At 27.7% G+C, this 21,794-nt stretch overlaps 1 protein-coding gene across 2 annotated transcripts in view; it reads right to left on the reverse strand.

Moving 5' to 3' along the window:
* Positions 1-21,563, reverse strand: part of LOC136975294 (DENN domain-containing protein 1B-like) — a 44,013-nt gene extending 22,450 nt beyond the window's left edge. Inside the window, exons 1-7 of one of the 2 annotated variants that reach the window (XM_067270336.1) lie at positions 21,354-21,563; positions 15,513-15,577; positions 12,527-12,570; positions 10,102-10,151; positions 6,262-6,369; positions 2,269-2,338; positions 23-118 (exon numbers count right to left, since the gene is read on the reverse strand). In XM_067270336.1, the coding sequence (XP_067126437.1) occupies positions 23-118; positions 2,269-2,338; positions 6,262-6,369; positions 10,102-10,151; positions 12,527-12,570; positions 15,513-15,577; positions 21,354-21,370 (450 nt within the window). In that variant the 5' untranslated portion in view covers positions 21,371-21,563. Of the gene's footprint in view, positions 1-22; positions 119-2,268; positions 2,339-6,261; positions 6,370-10,101; positions 10,152-12,526; positions 12,574-15,512; positions 15,578-21,353 lie in introns of both variants that reach the window. The other variant, XM_067270335.1, reaches the window with a different exon arrangement.
* Positions 21,564-21,794: the final 231 nt, after the last annotated feature.

Here is a 21,794-nt window from a genome sequence, read left to right on the forward strand (position 1 = left end):
TATAAGTAAATAAGAAAATTACAAGTTTTCCATTCTTATGAGTAACATGAAGTTGCAATCCAGGCCCAGGAACTTTAGTTTTGTACAAAACTTCTAAAAATTTCCATAATTCTTCTGGCTAAATAAATATATATGTAAATAGTTTCAAGTATTTTTAATAATAATAATAATAAATATTACAGATGAAATAACAAAAAGAAATATAACCATTTATAGAAAAACAAAACAAAAGGAAAAAGAAATACAGATAAAAAAAATAATGCCTATGAAAACAAGAATTAAAAAAACATTTGAAAATATCAGATAAATCCATTTACATATTACCTTATATTTATTTCAAAAACTTTTTGAATTTCAAGAAATTATTATTAAAAAAAATGAAATTTCATTCTTTAAATTAGTCCCTAATAACTTAGTATTGAATATATTTTTTAAAGTGTTCTTTATTAATAATTTTTTTCTAAAAGAATATAAAATAAGATAAAAAAAACATGGGGATACTATAGATTACCACCTATGGAATTTCGGGTCTTTGAGTATATACCTGAATTCAGGAGACCGAGACAAGTTCAACGATATCCTACTTTTGGACCGGAGATGAAAAATAATAAAAGTTATCATACTTTATTCCAGCAATCGCACGATGATAGGGAGTCGCGTCACTCTCTCCGCTAAGTCAGCCTTGCTATCGCGATCGGGAGTCGCATCGCTTGCCATTAAAATTGCCTTTAGTAGACATTTCCCCCTTTATTTTTTACTTTGTTCAAGAACTACCGTAAATCAATAACTAGTGACGTTTAGCACATGCGGCCTGCCGACGGCTCCCCTCCGGGAGGTCAGTCGGGAGCACAAAGAATGGGAAAGGCCGCCATGTTCGCTGCCGTAAGTAACATTAACCGAAATGACAATCGCGCGATGATTGGAAGTCACACCGCTCTCTCCGCTCTTGTATCGCGTGTTTAACCCTACTGAAGATGACTGTAGTCGAGCGTCATGGTTTGCAGACATTACCGCAAGATAGTAGTACTAGCAACTATGGTGCCATCTTCATGAGAGCATTAAAAAAGTATGGTAACTTAAAAAGTATGATAACTTTTTTATTTTTCGTCTCCGGTCCAAAAATAGGGTACCGTTAAACTCGTCTTGGTCCCGAGTTCAAATATATAATCAAAGTCCTGAAATTCCATAGGTGGTAATCTATAGTACACCCAAAAACATTTTGAAATATATATATTTATAATGTATGGAATGTCATTCATTCTTTCTCTGCAGATATTATTGCACATAAAATAGCAATAAACTAAATGATGGATGAAGTAAGAGTATATACATTTAACTATGTCACCTAACAAAATGAACAAAATGGTATAAAACTGATTAATATAATAAATAGAGATACATAGAAAACTGTCAAATTGCCTTTCTTTAAAGTTCAACACAAAAAAATGAATAAATGCAATTCACATTTGAACAAAATTCATTTATATTTCAAAACTTTAGGATATATATTAATTGTTTCTTCTTTAATAGTTTCTGATAAATGATTTTTACATATTTTCAATTAATATGTCTATTTTTATTATCTAACATTACGTTATTTAATTTTTGAAAATACTAGATGTTCATTTTCTTATTTTATTTTTACACTAAATTACACAAAATAAGAATCAAACATCTTCAAGCTGAATTACTTTACTATAAATTTCAACTAAATTCTAGTCTATATCACAAATATATTTTTTAATATAATGCTGTAATAACAATAAATTAAATCTAGATAATAAAATTTGGATAGTACCATTTGAAGAATGGTGATCTGCTGAATTATTAGGCTATGATTAGTCTAGCTATTATTAACCTAGCCTAATCATAGTCCAATAATTTGGCAAATCATCTGGCTTTAATCAAACATTGGATTTATTGAGTTGATGTTTGTATAGCAATAAATTTTTTATTTTAAAAATATTTATACAAATAAAGATCACTCAATTTTAGTCAACTCATTCTCAATTTATCATAAATAATCTGTTAATTATACTTGTTTTTATAAAATAACTATAATCTCAAGCATTCTTAAATGGACAATAGGATGTTAAAATTTTTCCTAAATATTTAATAATAAAACATTTATTTATTTGATAATATAAAGTATGTCTAATTTTAATTAAAATGAAATTATTTAAATCTGAAAATATATCATAAGTATTATATTAATACTACGAATTATAATAAGATCTACAAAATCAACGTTATTACATAAACACTTACATCTTGACCAAATGCAATTTCAGCAGCATGATTTAGTAATTTGTAAAATGTCTCATGCCATGGAAGATAACTAAAAAATAAAATATATATTATAATTTAAAAGGCATACATTTTTAAATATTTATTATAATTTTATTCTCTAAGATAACTGTTTAACTTAAAAATAAATAAACTATATACCAAAAACAGAAATCTGTCAGATAAAAAAAATTGTTTTAAAATAAAGATTTTGTCATGCGTAAGTTTTACAGTAGTAAAAAATATATTATATTATCTATTAAAATCATACATTTTACAAAGACTGTTTTTGCTGATAAGTAAATTATGCAACAAATAAATTGTACCATTCTTCTAATTTTACAATAACTTTAAAATGATATACTTTTTATGTATCAAATACAAATTTTATCTGTAATAATTATTTTGAGGCACGATATGTACAGATGTAATGAATAAAAAATTCATTTAAGATTTTGTAAACTCTATTATCCCATGTGAATTATTTAAAACAAGAATTTTAGGATATTAATTTACTGACAAATATATAAATATGTTTTTAATATAAACATGTTAATAAATAAATCACCTGTTTTCAATTAAAATCATTAAAATATATATAACATATAAACAATTTCATATAAAAATATGTATTAAATGACACATTGCATAGCATATTTAAAGTGATAATGTTAATGAAATTAAATAATGTTCTACATGATTTGAATAAAAGTTATTCACCTTTCCTATAGATTTATTATAGTTTTAACAACAGCATATACAACAACCCAATAACACTTGTAGTGTCAAATGATTTTATGAGTTTTTTTATCAGGCTATATTAAGGCTAATTAATAAACAGATACAAAGTAAGTTGGCTAGAGGTGTAAAGTACTTAATTTTAGTATCTTAGGAAACCGACTATAATTACGGTCGGTAAAACTTCCGTTAACCTAACAGGTACTTTACGCGGATTCGAGATTAGTTTGCCAGGCCTGGGCTTTTAAGCGTGCACCGAAAAATTAGTAGTAATAACGATAAATATCAAGTCAGATCAAAAGTTCAAATATATTTAATTAGCAACTAGAACGTACTACGTACAAATGTCAATAATCCAAACAAAATTTATTAACGAAATTCAACAAGTCAACCCGACAATAAACTTAGCTACTTAGCTTAACTTAATAATAATTTCCCCTTTGAAATTCGACAATCAAATTCTTAGAAACTATGAACAAAATCTCTTACTAATTAAACGTCTATCCGTCACCTCACTATACGAAGAAAACTATTTCCTCAATCCTTTCGATATCGTCAATCAAACTCCTCTTTAACACCTTGGATCATCCAATTATCAATCTGGACTTCTATCAGAAAATACTTCGCTTTCGAATCTACCTCGCTCTCAACGTCGCCTCGATTTGGAATTCACCTCGGTTTGGAAATCACTTCTGTTTGGAAATCACCTCTTCTTCTTCGGTTAACGTACGGGTTTTATACTGTGAGGTGACGTCACACTTGAGCTGGGTTACTCCCCTTATTTACATACTTAGTTGCTAACATTAATTTTCTTTTCTGGCAGCTTTAAGTTTCCGACAAAGCTTATAAACCGTTTACAAAATATTTATCATAATTTTCTGGGATGTTTAAGACAGTTTATCAAGTATTTCTCTACTAGTGATTGTGGAGACTCCCCCCTCCATTTTTTTTTCTGCGGACTGTTACTTCCGCCGGGCAGCGCAAGTGCGCAAGATTTTTTCCTACGGCGCTTATTTCTCCGCGAGTTGTTTTATCTTCGTTTTTCTTTACTAACAAGAGAGTGGTGGGGAACCTTCGTCCTAAATAAACATAAACCCCAAACAAAAGATAATAAAACAGAAATAATAATAAAATAAAAATAACGTTCGGACTCAGTTCCTTACAGAGGTAGGACTTAAACTGTCATCTCATTATAAATTTAACAATTAAAATACATTCATTTTTAATTTAGATTATTCTAGAAAAAAATATTGGCAAAGAGTGGGACTCACTACTTGGATCTCTGTCCAATCTTTACTTGTAGAGCTATTAATTAATTAATTAGTATGCAGCAGTTTAACTGCCTACCTTTGGCCTTATTTCTTTGTATCTGATTATTAATTAGCCTTAATATAGGATAATAAAAAATATGATACACCATTTGGTACTGTAGTTTTAATATTTACAAATATAACTTATATGATAGCATACAATAAAAAAAAAATTACAATATTAGCTTTGAAATTAATCAAAACACAATGGATTCTGGTTAACTGTTAGGACGAATTGAAACTAGCCTTATGGCCCAATTAAACGATTGCCTCAATTATGTCAAAATAACATGCAAAAATGTCTCAAATGTAAACCTGTAAAATTCAAAATGTATTCTGAAAACTAAATAACAAAAACAAATTTTTTAATTTGTCTGTCTTTCAGATAAATTATACACTGGCAGAAATTGAAGTGTTACACCCACCCAGTATTGTTGAAAACATATGAAATTGGGACAAAAGAATCTCTTTTTGAAGGATATTGTATTGAATAATCAAAAATTAAATGAAGTACATACAGTGGTATGAAAATTATGGAGACATTTGTTATGCAAAATTGCTATAGTGTTTAGTTTATAAGTTGTGAACTGTGTTATGGAACATGACTTTTTTTGGTCCACAGGTTGTTGGTGACCAGCTATGCTATATCGACGAGTGAGAACTCCATACCCAAATGTCTGACTTTGAAAGAGGTCAGATAATTAGCATGTCAGAAATGGGAGCATCATATTGTGAAATCGCCTGAAGGGCTGGTCGTAGTGCAATGTCAGTAAAAAGAGTGTTCACATGGTGGATGCAGAAAAGGTTTAGTACTCGTAGACCTGGCACAGGTCCACGCAGAAGGACAATGCCACATGAAGACTGCCATATTGTTCAGATGGCAGATGCTGACAGATGGGCAACAGCAGCACAGATCTGAGCAGTAGTTACTGCCGGAGTTATCCCACGGACAATTGTAAACTGATTGCTTGATGCTGGGCTGAGATATCGGACCCCCATGCAATGTGTTCCCTTAACCAGATTTCATCGCCAACAACAGTAATGTGATATGCTGCTAGATGTAATTGGACACATAAATGGCGTAGAGTTGTATTTGGTGATGAATCCCGATTCTGTCTAGGCCAATGTGATAATTGGCAACATGTCCACCAGCGTGTTGGAGAAAGAGCCCACCATGCCGTGATTTCAGAGTGCTACTCAGGTCCAACTCATGGTATCATGATTTGAGAGTCATAAGTTATGACAGCAGGACGGAGTTGGTGGTTGTTGAAGGCATAATGACTGCCTGCCAGTATGTGGACAGGGTGATCCATCCAGTAGTCATACCTTTCATGAACACTATCCAAAACAGTATTTTCCAACAAGATAATGCTCATCCTCATGCTGTTACCATCATAAGAGAGGCCTTGCAAAGTGTCGCAATCATGGATGGCCTGCCCGGTCTCCAGATTTATCCCCATAGAGCATGTCTGGGATGCCATGGGTAGACAGATTACATCTCATAGCCATCCAGTGCACACTGTACAACAACTGACTGCACAAGTTGTGCAGACATGGAGAGATATACTCCAACAAGACATTCAAGCACTTATTCATTCAATGCCTCAAGGATACAAGAGTGTATCCATGTTCAAGGTGGGCATACTTCTTACTGAAACATGTACCAAACAGCAATAAAACTTTGGATAATTCATTTCATTTTGTGTTCATTTCTTCTGGGTATGCCCCTTACATGTTTACCAAGTTTCGTGAATTTTCACCAATTCCATCTGGGTGTAACACCTACAATTTCCACCAGTGTAGTACATTACTAATTATCTTTGAATCAGTTTTCAGTGTTTTATAATAAATAAAAATCTAAAAAATTCTCATCCTTTCTTAATAATCAATAAATAAAAAAATCAAACAAATATTACTTAATATGTACCTGAGAATTACAAAACAGGTTGGTGAATTTGCTGCATGTCTGCAAAATCCAAAAGTCCATTTGCTATCAATGCTTGTTAATACAAATGAAAAATGTTGAACGGCATTACTAGAACAAACAACATCATATTTAAAACAAAGAAATATATAACAACAAAACAATATTTATTAATGATTTATGATAATACATATTATCATAAATCATTTTTATCAGTAAAAAATATTAAATATTAAAACATTTTTCATTCAAAATAAATTTATTTCACAACATTGTTTTAACATAATTTCTCAAGTTTTTTAGGAATGCATCTAAAAGAACGAATTCTATATTATTTTAACAATCATTATAAAATATTGCATTAATTTCTTACAAAAGAATGGATAAATTAATTTAGAATAAAAAATTTCAAAAATACAAAACCTTAAAATTAGAATCATTTGTGAGAAATACTGTGTATTGCCTGATATCAAATTTTCTTTTATTTATTGCTATTTTAATTTTTCTCTAAAAAACGTTTAATTTAAAATATATTATCTAACTACAAAAAAGTTCAGCATAAAAAATTTGTTTCAAAATTATAAAACTATTTACTTTATAATATAAGCAATATGTTAAAATACAAAAATCATTTTTGTGTTTTATAATTTTTGACAAACATTTTTTTCAAATCCTATGTAGAAAATATATATGATAATAGCAATCACTAAATATGATAGTACTTCAGTAAATTCAGGTATTATTTCTGTTTTTATTACGGAGGTATTTATTCCGCAGATTAAAACGTGCTTTTAATCAGTACGAAGTATATTGTTTATGGAATAATTTCAATTGACGCAAAGTATAGTAAAAAATGCAATTAAATTTGAAAATTTTTCTCTTACACTATAAACAATATGTGAGAACCCAGGCTGGTGTAAATTCAACAATTTTAATCTTCTTTATTTTTTGTTCAAATTATTTCCTTTCACAAATGCAGTAAAGGAACTTCATAAGATTTTTCCACTGATAACACTTCCTCTGTGGGTGACACAGTTTCTGATAAAAAAACTACTCATTGAGGAAAATGAAAAAAAAATCACAGATTGGAGCAACAGCTAACTTTACCAAATATGGGCATTAGAGTGGCAGGGAGAAGACCCTGAATAAAAAGCAAGAGGATGGATGATGGAGTCAAGAGTCCGCTGGCCTGTTTTTTTGTGTGTTAACCTCCTTGCTGTCCTCGACTGCCACTCTTTCCGAATTTCCATCAGTTTTTTCCACCGGACTTTAACCTCTCCCCTTGATGAACAAGTACCTGAACTTTACCCTTGAATCAAGACTCACCAGGACCAAGCCTTCCCTCCTTGAGACATCAGCAATTGTCAACACTAACCATCCAGGTATTTATCAACTTGCATACAAAATTGTAAATGCTCTCTCTCTCAGTTCCGTGTGCTTTTAGGATTACCCTCTCCCACTAATTCTATTCCCTTTGTAAAATTTTTATAAACTTGAAAAATAAATATTTGATGTGTTTAATGGTTAAATGCACAGCGGAGTGTGTTATTTCTGGCACGCTGTTTCTTGACTTCCTCCTCCATCCTGAACTAGTTCGTTCCTTCATAAGCAACTGATCGCATGAACTTATAAATATGGATGTAACAGTCACAAATATATCACATTTGATATTTCAGTTACACAAATTTTCCTTAATAGAATTCAAAAAATTATAACAAAAAGTCATAACTGCTAAAACTACCTTATATCATATTAATAATACTTCAATTAATTAAAATAATATATGTTCAGAAACCTTCAAAAATATCATTTTTTCAAAAAATATATTCAAAATGAATGGCTTTTAATCTTTGTTATTTCTTTTTTGTACATCAAAAATTTTTGTATAATTTATGACAAGCTGAAATATCATTTTTGGTAAATGGAGCTTTAAACATTTAAATTATATCATAACTTCCAAAGTATATAAAAAATATAAAATAAATGCATCCATCATTACATTTCTTATCTATCTTATCTTTAAAATACTTTTGAACTAATGATGCAATTTAAATGTTTAAGGTAAAAGTTAATGTTTGATTTTGTTCTCCATTCAAATAAATTATTTTTAAGATTAAGTATCATTTTTATTTATCAGTTCACAAAAAGGTCAACTGTTATTTGAGTACAGTCTTTTATCAGAAGCCAGATATGTAAAATAACATGGCTACTGATAAGTGAATCAGAACCGAGATTAAATATATGCATTTTTAAGACATTTATCTTAGTTCTCTTAACAAAAACTGGTATTTAAGTAAAAATATTAATATAGTCATAATTGTAATAATATTTCATAATTAAGAACAAATAATCTCTTTTGGTTTTGAATGAATATACTAATTAACTTTAATCTAAGCTCAATTTGTAAAAATCTATTATAAAATATATCATACACTAGTTTAAAAAAAAATTCACTTAGTAAAAACAATAAAATATCAATATTATAGTTGTTCATGTCATCTTGTTACATAATTCAAATAAGCAGTAAAAACATATAAACTGTTTCTTAATTTTCTACATTCAGTCATTTAATCTCCATAAGATCAATGTGATAAACTATTCTTAGTAAATACTACCTAATTTGAAGTAAAATAAATATGAAATTTATGAAAATACACTTAACATTCTGAGAAATATTTTAAAAGATTAAATAAATTGTTTTTAACACCAGGAAAAACTTTTTCTTATAAAAAAACATTTATCATATCTATTTAATAATAATAAATTAACTATATCTATAAGAATAAATTTTCCTTTTTAATATTGATTATAAAAAATACAATTATCTTTAATTGAATATTTTATACTTTAGTCATATTTGGGACTAACTAAACTATGTATCACTAAATGATCAACATGAAATTATCATTATAACAACGGTCTGCTGTAAAGGATTAATATTTGTATACTTTAACAAGGAAATTAGAAATCTTATTTAATGCAATTTATTTGCTACATGATTAATAGAAAATCATGTAGCAAATAAATTGCATTAAATAAGATTTCTAATTTCCTTGTTAAAGTATACAAATATTAATCCTTTACAGCAGACCGTTGTTATAATGATAATTTCATGTGACCCACCAGTCCAATCAGCCATGTCAAAATTTTTTATGTAAACATATAAAAATATAATTATTTTGTACTTTTTATTACAGTACATTATTATTAAATAATAATTTTGTGTGAAAATGCAATCAAAAACATTTTCATAAAAATGTAATTATTCTGCAGATGTCTTACAGTTTAGTTTTGTTAAAAATTTTGTATTAAAAGATTATCATATGTACCATAAAAATTACAGCTGAAAATAGAAACCATGTATGGAATGTATTGACATGCTTGACTATATAGGAATGCTTTATCTTCAATTTCTGTATTATCTGGTTCGGATGTCTGTTACATTATCCACATAATCACAAATCCACTGTACTAAAAACTAACAATAGTAAAAAAATAATTCAAAAATAAAATAATCTTCAAAATTTTAAATCTAATTTGCTATAATCTTAAAAAAGTGTGTTTTATGTAATTTCATAATTACTGTTCTTCCAGGTATATAAGAAAAAATATTTAATACAACAATTAAATTTAAAACAGTTCAATTCATGGAATTTGGTTTTGGTAAAGAAATATTGAAAAATTCTAAAATTATTTTTGTATACAATTAATTAAATGTCAAAAATGAATGGATTAATAAGTTAGGATCTGAATAATTATTCAAAATGAACTCATTATTATTGTTATTATTCATTGTAAATGTCACATTTGCCAAATAAACTACAAATTCTGTAAATTACTCACTTATTAAATTCACATGGATAAGCAAACTCTGGAACAGATTTTAAAATTTCCTGAAATAAAAAAGTCTGTTATTGTTTTAAAATTATTTTAAAGGTTTTTCCATTTATTTTTCAAACTAATCTATTACTAGGTTTAATTTAATTGAAATATTTACTTTAGTTAATTAACACAAGGCATCAACATATAACCTGTAGGGCCAACCACAGTTACATCCATTATGAGCAGATCAGATTTGGTGTTGACTAACATGGGTGAGAAACGGAGAGCAATACCTCAACCCATAAATTGTGGGAGTCTTAATCGAGTTTAAATCTATTACAGTGATGGACTTTTGGAAGTCTGTCACCATCCATAATGTGATAGAGTACGTGAAAGTAGCATAAGATGACGTTTCTCAGGCTATATTAAACAACTGTTGGAGGAAAGCATGGGTACAGTTTGTCACCAATTTTGAAGGCTTTAAGGGTGTCAATGCACAAAATTAAAAACAATGTATAAGCTATCATCAGTTTAGCATGAAGGATTTATGGTGACAGCTGTGATGACATGCAGGGGAAGGATGTTGCTGAAATTTTAACTCAACATGCCATTATTGAGCTTACCAACAAAGAGTTGGATTCCATGGCTAAGGAGGATCATAAAGACAGCAATGCCAATGATGATGATGATGACAAATAGGCTTCTCCAAAAATCCCCCCACTCACCATAGCAAAACTTGAAAAGTGAGATACATTGTTTGATCAAGTTTCCAAGGATAGCTAACAGTCCAATCCATCAGTGATATGCCACCTTAAGTTTAAATGTAAACTATTACTTTTTGCATACATCAAGCTATTAAAAAAATGATAGAAATCATCATAAACAACACTGAATCAGTTCTTTAAGCCAGATTGGAAAGAATAAATCAATCACCACAACCTTCAACAAGATGAGAAGAGAAAAAAGTCATACTGAAGATGTCGAGCTGTCTTCGCTTTTGCCATCATCTTGCCCACAGAAAGCAAGAATATCTCTCTTTTAGTGTTTTGAAGGGTATTTAAGTTGGACAAGTTCACCTTATTACAAACACACTCTTAGTGTGTGACTATGCAGACGTGAATTTAGAGCGAGCAAGAGGTTGCGAACGATATAGTTCTCGCAAAGGAAACCACGTACAAGCGAGAAACAAGAAATATCGCTGGTGTGAGCGAATTTCTGATTCTCACACATATCTGACAGGGTTTGATATTAATCACATCTTGCCTCTTCTTGCCACACATTCTCTCTTGCCCGGAAAATTTGCTCGCTCGCGTCTGCATAGTCGTACTCTTAGTACCATCAATCACATTCAAGATTAGATTCAGAATCATAAAGTTAAATTTATAGTTTTGTACAGTTTTATTACATTTAGAAGTTAAAATGTGTATCAATATGTTTTATGTTCTACTTCATTTGTGCATGCATGTTTGTTAAACTATTGTATTTATTCTATTATTACATTTTGATGTTAAGATGTGTTTTAAAAAAATCTAAATTTTGGGTAATTGCCTATTTAAAAATAAAAATAATATAAAAAAACATAATCATTGCTAAATGTACAGTAATAGGTTTTTGATTAATAATAATTAAAAAAAAAAAAAAGACAGTTTGATTTTAGCATGAATTTTAAGCAAAGTATCACAACTTTAACATTAAAAAATTATTTAAATTAACTCTGTGGTTGAATCACAAATCATAAATAACTTGGACATCATGAATTTTTGTTAAACAAGCATAAAATATCTTTATAAAACATGTATGATATTATGGGAAGTGTTCTTTGCAAGAATGTTGTGCTCTGAAACTATATGTTTATTACTATAGATACCAAAAATACTGTTTATATTGAAAAAGGTTAGCAAGACCCTAACTCCATTTTTTCCATAGAATTAATGTTTCACTAACTGCAGGGTTTTACAGGTAACAGGAAGGACTGCATATAATGAAGATTGATTGTATATTTTAAATTTTCAAGTAAATAATGTGCATGAATAATACAAAATTGTAATCTAATTATTCATTTTCTAAATATTTTTGGTCATAAACTATTGGATGTGTTGTACATCATTAATGCCTAGAAAAACTTATATATAAGATAAAGTATCAAATGTTAATCTGGGATGGAGTGATAGATCCCTGAATCAAAGCAGCAGTCAAAGTAATGAAAGTATATTGGCTCTCCCAACTAAAGAAGCAAATATTGTTGATTATACTAGATAAATGATGGCAAGTTTTCTAGCATGCCAAAGAAGTGGTGATAATAAATTATCTGTGACTATTCATGTATTCTTTTATTCTTTATTAAATATTTAAAAAATATGAATTTATATTAAACTCTGCTTTAGCATTGGAATCTTTAATAGTTTATTATATATTGATATTTTAAATATAATAAAGTATTACAAACCTCATCTTTGTAACTTTCAGGAAACTTCTTTGTAATCCATGCAGCTGCTAAAAATAAAAGAAATAAAATAAAGTTTTTGACATTGAGATAAATATTTAAGGATAATTATTGTGTTTATTCATATTTCTACATTAAACAAAATTGTTATTATTATGTTTTGTTTTTATTTTATTTTAAACTCACACTTCAATTTTAATCTATAGTATTACATAATTTATATAAATAGTTAAAAATGAAAAAATTAAAATATAACTTATTAATATATAAAACAAAATCAAATTACAGTAGAGCGTCGATAAGTGGAACGTCGGCAAGTGGAATGGCCGGAAAGTGGAACGATTTTCAGTCGGACTGTGTTGTGCTGAATCGAATGTTTTTGATACCAAATTTACTTCTAAAGTATAATTTTCATGTTTTTTATATTCTTTAATATATTTATTTTGTTTGTACAAAATGCAGAAATAATTTTTAACGATACGATAGCCTCGATGATTATTATAAAAATTTTCGTTTGGCTTAAAATCGACGAAAATTCAACACGAAGCGACACGCAACGGAGAAAAATTCAACAGGAAGCGATACGCAACGGAGAAAAATTTGAACATCGGACAGGTTAATGTATTTTTTCGTACAAAGTCGGAAACTGGAACAAATCATTAACTGGAAGGACCCCAGTCCCCAATTGGTTCCACTTATCGACGCTCTACTGTATTTCAGAAAAATATAAAATTAGTATAATTTCAACATTTAAAATAAAATCTATTGTTTCATTCATAAAAATACTAGTAATATTTGATATCTAAAATAACAATTATTAAATATATAAATGCTCTACTTCAAAATAGTAGCTGAAAAAGATCTTTATTATTATACCAATTCACTACACAAAAACAAAGCAGTCTATTGAAATTCAGTTAGTGATAAAAGAAAAAAATAACTCAAAGTTTTTTTAATGCAAATGTTCATAACAGTGCTAGCAGCTTGCAAAATTAAAAATGATAATAATATAGGAAAAAGTGCATTGTATATTGCAATTAACTGAAACAAAATCATTATAATTACAAAAAAAAAGTATTGCAGAAAATACACAAAGACACCACTAAATGTCCATTCAATTTATTATTGGATGAAGAAATTTAGAAATAAGTCTTCAGCACTCAAAAGATTGCAATCACCGATTGACACTGAATGAATGCACGACAGGTTCATCTAATTTTGTTCAGGAGAAGCATTCTATAAGAGTCTGAAGAACTCAGAGGTTTATTGAATTTACACTAATAAAACACTTTTTGAGTTATTCTTTCTTTTTATCATAAACCGCATTTCAATAAACCAATTTTTTGTGTTATAAATTTGTATAATGATAAAAATCTTTCTCAAACACTTTAGTATTGTATAAAATCTGTACCGTGAAAAAGAACCATGTAAAGCATAATAAAAGTTTTGTTCTAGATAATATTTGTAAAAGTTTGTATAGCAAAACTTAATCTAAGAGCAAACTACTCATATACTATAATTCAAAACATAGTTACTTTTAACTGTTCATTTTATCATTTGAAAAAATAAAAATCTAAAAAAATTCATTTTATAAATTCCAATCTACACTTATTACTAAAAACAAAACTTAATTCTCTGAAATGCTTAAAAATTAATCATTTCACTCCAACCTAACTTTAAGTTTGTTTGTAGATAGTAGTAAATTTTCCACATAGTAAATTTGCATATAATATCTATAAAATTATTACTATTTTACTATGAAAAGTTATGTTAATGTTTCTGAACTAAGTATTTATAACATTTAAAGATCTGGAATCTGAATTCTCTTTTCTAAACTTTTTAAAAAAATCCTTTTTTGAAAAAGTTCAAAAAAGAAAATCTGAATAGAAAAATGGCTCTCCAAATAAAACATTGGCATGTATGCTATTTGAGAATTGGAGTCAGTAACAGTTTCTGAAAAAAATGTTGATTAAATTAATAAATTACAACTCTGACTACTGTTGTTTTAAATGCATTGTTCAAACTTGAAGTATTGTATAAATATAGTTTTGTAATGTTACTTTACCCTCAAATAATGTTGTCTGTAGTGGGTCCGTGGGTGTGTTCAAGAAGTGGTTGGGTGGAAACCACCTGCAGAAAGCAACATATATATTCCTAGAACAGAACATTGGGGTCCAGACACTGTTTACTATAGTTCAGATATTTATTACATGGGGAAGAAGAAAGAGCTTTTTAGATGGTCAACGTTATACTGTAAAATGTCTGTCTTTTCCAGAGTTATGGTCTGCAACTTTGCACTCTATACTTTTCATTACATTACCTTTACAAACTATAGTTCACATAAAATCTGAAATTGATTATGCTTATACAACCACCACAATATTATTGGTATACAAGACAAACAAACTATGTAAATTACCAATAAACCAGCAAAAATTCGATTAAACTATTCATTAAACAAATGTTTTCTTCTGTTTTCAATGGTCATCTGCAGGTTTTGAAGTAATGGAACATTTATCTAAAGAATGCATGTTCCAAACATTTTTAAAAAGTTGCATATCTTCATACTCAATGTCACAGTAAACAAAATTAAATTAGATTTTAAAGTGGCTTCCAGTTTTTAAAAAATACTAACTTTATATGAAAAATAAAAATGAAACCTGACCAAGTTCTATGGCATGTCAAAGCACACCCTCCATGCAGCTGTTAATGAGTCCATTTCTTTAAAATTAATTGCTGTCCCCCTCCTAAATGCTTTAAATATTTCAAGTTAATTTGAACACTACCAAATTCAGCTAATATCATTTATTAAATATATTTAAATTACATTTCAATAATTTAAAAATACTCCATTTAACAGTTTATTTCAATGTAATGATTTTCTATTTATCAAACATAAGATTTTGAATAAGAATTAAAAAAAAAAACTACAAAATAATTATTTTATAAAATTTACACTTTAATACAAAAAGAAAAATATAATACTCACATTCATTGCATGAAGACGGTATGGTAATCTCACAAAAACATTCAAAGACATGTGTTGGATTATCCCTAAATACAATATTAATATTAAAAGTAAATAACTGTTACAATAAAATTTATTTTGGTACTGTAAATGTCCTAAATTAATAATTATACTTTATGAAACAAAAATAGATAATAAGATATCAAATAAAAAATATTATTACAGTTCACGAAGAATTTATACTAACATATTTATTCAAATAATCAACAACAGCCAACCTGTAATTTATGATTAATATAGCCGTTTCCAGCCCGATAATTTCGGCTTTGGTTGGTGGTAACATATTTATTATTAATGACAGTAAATATTTTAAGAAATTTGAAAAATGATTAATGAATTAATGAAAATAAGGAAAACATATGAAAGTATTTATTTTTTTCTTATCTCATCAATTCATTGATAAGCATAAACTTATATATACTGTAGTTTTAAACAAACACCATATAGTTTCAATGAAAAATTCAGCTTTCTATTTCTCTTGTTAAAAGAAATTATGCTATCCAATGTTAGTAAAATATAAAGTGAAGAAAAGCACAGATATATTTCTAAAGCATAAAATTTTTAATTTTTAAAACTAATTTAAAAATATTAAAATTATTACAATGATTTCTTTTATAGGAAAAATCTAAGTTCGGATTCCAGCATAAAATATACTTTTGTTATTACTGTGCATGCAAATTTTCATTAGAATATTAGCATATCATAATTACGCTGTAAAAAGGTCAAGAAATCTGGCTAGATTTTTTACACAAAATGAGAAAACACAATCACCTTTATTCCAACAATAAAACTAAACTAATTTCGCTAAACTAATTTTTTTCAGTTATTTCATAACCTTCTTCAGATTCTAAAGTATTTTAAAATACTTTGGACCTGAAGAATATTTTAGAATGGCTATACTACTCTCTGAACTGGTTATCTATAATATGAAAATTACAGTCATTCTTCTATTTAGTAATCACATCTTATTATATAAAAGATACATCAATAACATTATAATTATGTAGTACAGGAGCCAGACATTAGCAAAGTCCTCAAGAAGGCAAACAATTTCTATGGTTTGAAACTAAAAACCTGACCAAAACAGTAGTCAAAATGTCCATTTTATAGACATCAACATCACATTAGCTGGAGGTCAAATCCACATAAATATTTATAAGACTGACATTCAACTCTTTATATCTCTACCAACTCACAAGACCCCATCAGATATAAGATATCAGTGTTCGGAACACTAATTAAACATATGTACTCCTACTGCTCGACTGTTTACAACAGATGAAATGAGATAAATATATTAAATCTCTAGCTAAGAAGTATAGTTATTTGAACAAAATGGCAAACACTATAATCAGTAAACATTTCTAGAACATAAGTCCTCTACTAGCTGTAGAAAGCTTATCCTGTAGTGATGAATAGGTGGCAATGAAATAAATAGGTGGCTAATAAGGTTTATTGCTTGAATTATGTTAAAAATATGCAGCATATATCAATAAATTTCCAAGAAAGAAAGATTTGACTAGTCTACTGAAGGAAACTGACTATTTACAACTTACTAAGAAAGGATAGGAAAGAATGTATTAAAGGAAAAAAAAAAATTGGGATTTATCAAATACAGTGGCGGACAATAGATTCGACATAGCCACAAAATACTTTGTATCTAGACTAATACATATCTAGACCTCTGCATGCAAATATAATTGCAATGCAAATATATCTGTAAAAAATTTTCAATAGTGTTAATGAAGTCCCTGTTTTGTGAAAACACTTGAAGGTCAAGTAAATATTCTTACGGCACTCAGTTGGCCATCACAACCCCAACCCCGGCAAGGTATATATATGTTACAGTCAAAACCCGTTTTTAGTCAGAATGCGTTTTAACTAGTTGAAACACGTTTTCTAATTAAAAATGGGTTTTGACTGTAACATATATACAAATAAACACTCACAATTAAATAATCCAAAAGTTAGCCTGATTATTTACAGCAGTTGGTGATGTATTGGCTTAATGTTATTGGGTTTAGTGAGGGTTTATTTGTAAATATTCTTACTTATAAAACAGACACTAAATCAACTATAGACATCTACATACATTCAATCTTAATTTAAAAAGCTACCTTAACATATCAATATTGCCTAATCAGGTAAGTCATAAACAATATTTTGATTGATGTTATATTTTCCACTATTGTTCTGAAAAGGATTTTTCAAATGATGATGTAAAAATTTTGATTTTGTTAGAAAATTATATCCAATACTCAAAATAATAATAAAAAAACTAATCCAAACTACAACACTCCAAATTATATCCAATACTCAAAATAATTAAAAAAAACTAATCCAAATATATATCATCAAACATAAAAATAAGAATAATTAAGACAAACTAATTCTTAAGAAAAAGAAATAATCAGTCTGTATAAATTTAATTTATGTAATAATTCAAGTAAATTATAACAACAAAATATTGAATTAAAAATATAATAAGTATTCTAAATAAAATCATATAAATATTGAATTTTATGAGACATCAGCAATTGCTTTGCTGTTAAATTTTGTATTTATATAGCATGGAAGCATATAACAAAGAATCCATTTAGCACAAAAAAAAATACTTGAAGTGTTAAGCTATAGCCAATTATCAATGCACAGTTCATACAAAACGTTAATAAAAAAATAAAATTAAAAAAAATCAAACTTTTAATATTGAAAGCCATTATTACAATAAACTGAATGATAAAAGTTTATCCAATGAATCATTTTTTATTAATTGACAAAATTAGAATAACACAAAATACATTTTATTTGATAGTATAAAAGTAAACAAATCTATCATAATCATTACTTTGAGTTTTCTTTCAATAACAGCAAAGCAATCTCAAAGTTCAGATAAATAAAAAGAAAGCTTATGTATGTGGAAAACTCAGATGTATGCATTTTCATTTATTCATTTCAATTTTGAATATACATAATTAATTTCTCTATATATACTTAAAAACGTAAAATCCAATATTCTTAACTTATACTATATTTTATTGGACAGTATATCCTCAATATGATTGCCAATAAAAAAAAATATATATATAACAATGTGATATAAAATTTAATATTTTTAATATTTAAATTTTAATTAATTATTAATATATTTATGTACACATAAATGCTTGTAGTTTAATATGTAATTATCAGTGTAACATTCTAAGATTATGTCTGAAAAACTTAATACATCACTAATACTAAACAGATTTAAAGTAGAAATTTAAGAAACCGTATAATCGTCAAATTATTTTTGGACTTCCAGAAATAGTACAAGACATATAACAAAATTTTTTATATTTGAATTTATTTTGAACTTATGTCTCTATATTGCACTCTTCAAAGTGTTTTTCAGTGTATTTTGATATTTTTTCCTCTTTAGAGCATTACTCTTAAAGACTCATAATTACATTAATATTTAATAAAAACTTTTATAAAAAATACTTTTATCTTCCCAAAGAGATAATAGAAATATAAACAGCTGTTAAAATCTATCTCCCTTTCTATAAAGTTTGATTAATTCTTTTATTAATAAATACTGGGATTTATTTCTATCTTTAATTCATATAGTATTCTAAAAATATTAATTGATATTCTCTAGTAAATCTAAAAAATTTTAAGAAATTTGTAATAATTTAGCAAAATATTCTGAGAACTCATATCAATATTCATAATAAACAAAAATCTAATTATGACTTATTGTAGATACTAATGTTTTTGAATTTTTTCAACTTCATCACTCAATACAATTAAAAATAATCCTATTCCCAAAGAAAACATGATATCATTACAAGAAATTCTTGATTCTTAAAAAATTTTAGCAGTTTCTCTATGAATAACAGAATCTAATATCAGGAAACGATATACATACACAGATTGCTTTATTACAGCAAATTATAATAGACTGAAACATTTTTAGGCTTATAAATTCATATACAAGGAAACACCATCTAAAAAAATATTTGACTATTGCAATATTTACATAAAGATTTGTTAAGAAATATTCGGTTAATGTTACCCTAGGTATTGAGATGGTGGCTCGTCTCCGATCCCAGCAATCGGAAGAAAACAGTGGAGACGCACATTCTAACCTAACCTAAGCTATTCTAATAATTATGGTAATTTATTAGAATAGGTTAGGTTAGGTTAGAACGTGCATCCCCACTGTTCTGTCTTCTGATTGCTGGGATTGGAGACGAGCCGCCATCTTTGATACCTACGGTAACATTAACCAAATATTCATTTAGCTTTGAAAGAAGCAGTTCTTGTTTACTTGTGTCATTAGAGCACCATTAATTAAAGCACAATTTTCTCTATTAACAAATTACTTATATATATATATATATAGGTAATGCAATCTATGAAAAGATACTATATCTTATATCAGAAAAGTAAATTTCATTGTAGAGCAACAAAAAAACTTTCTAAACACAGTCAAAATTGCTGACTTAGGTTTCATTGCCAAATGTTTCTAACAACATTTGATTATAAACACCCTCTTATATATTCCTCTTATTCATTCATTAGTTTGTAGAATAAGATTCACTCAAAAATGAAAACTGAGTTTTCTGACTTAAGGTACCGGTACATTTTATAGATTAGACTGCATCACCTGTATATATGTATATATATATATATATATATAGGGTTACCACAATAGTTAAAGGCAAAATATACAGAGATTAGCATTAAAACAGACAGTGAGGTAAAATTAAGGAAATTTATTCACATTTTTCAATCTAGTAAATGTAGGCATATAATATAAAGTCAATTTACACTTTCCTTTGGGGCACAGAATACAATTTTAAATATAAAAAACTATTTTATCATTTACTCATTAGACAACAATTACTATCTAATCAAAAAAACCATTATAATGAATGCACGCATGTTCTCTAAGCATCGGAGCCATCACATTTGCTTATACAACATTGCCACCTAGCCAACAAATACAATAATAATTATCGAAAATTTAACTCTTTTTGTCAGATTTAAATCTGTGGTTATGACCCAACTATTAACTGCGCAATCAGTCAAAAAGTATGGACACAGCCTTTAAAGTATGGACCATCCATACTAAATACAAACTTACAGTAACCTTAATATATATATATGTGCGTGCATGTGAGCTTTCTCATTACTTCATAATACTTCAAATGTTTATTGCATACAGAGAACTCCCATATAAAGTAAATTTGTATAACTCCACAATAAATTTGCAATTAGTACTCATACAAAATTCATCTTTTTCTTCTACTTCTAAGTTTAAACTTGCACATAATTGTCTAATAATGCAGGTCTCAATAACACAATTTCCTATAACGTGGAAGACATCACCCAGGTTGTAAGGGACTCCACTGTATACCGGTATATATATATTAATATATTCACTATATTTATATCATTGATAATCTATTAAAGGAAAAATTCAATTAATTTTTCCTTTAATTTTTATTATTCCCTATTCAAAATGTAAGTAAAGCAATCAATTTTAAAAATTATAACATATTTATAGAATTACAACACATTTTTTGAAATAATAAAACATCAATAAACACAAAAACTTGTCATCTGTTATCAGATTTTATCATATGAAAATAATCATCAAACATTCAATTAATTAATAAATGTCATCTTAATTCAAGACATTTCTCCTGATTATAATTAGTCTAAACAGCTTTTAATGTAGTCGTAATTACAATTAACTTTAAAAAATGATCGTAAAAACCAAACAAGTTCTAAACACAATCAAATAAACAAACTCACCGAATTCTAGATCCCATTTCTCCTTATATAAAATAGATAATGTTTCATTATTTGATTCATTATGTTAGTAAATTCATTTCTTATTTACTGGATGCGGCGAAAATTGTGAAAAAAAATGAGTTTATTTAAAATTCAAATTTGTATAAAACTCATATCAAACTAATAGCGGCCATCTTGAAAGCGAACTTAACCTCGTTATCAGAGCGATTGATGATGTATCCAGAGCGATCCAAGATGGCAGCGTACATACTAAACATCGTTTGGTTCTCAAGAATATTTTATAAAATTTATTTTAGAAAAGAATAAACACAATTTATTTTTACGAAATTAAAATGGTGTAATAATTTATGTTTGTTTTATGTGGAAATTGTATTATTATTTTCTTTTTTATTTTACTATCGAAACGACATTATTAGTCCGTGCGTTTAGGCATTTAAGTAA

This window comes from Centruroides vittatus, unplaced genomic scaffold (genome assembly GCF_030686945.1).
Source record: "Centruroides vittatus isolate TY-2023 unplaced genomic scaffold, ASM3068694v2 contig_370, whole genome shotgun sequence".
NCBI lineage: Eukaryota > Metazoa > Arthropoda > Arachnida > Scorpiones > Buthidae > Centruroides > Centruroides vittatus.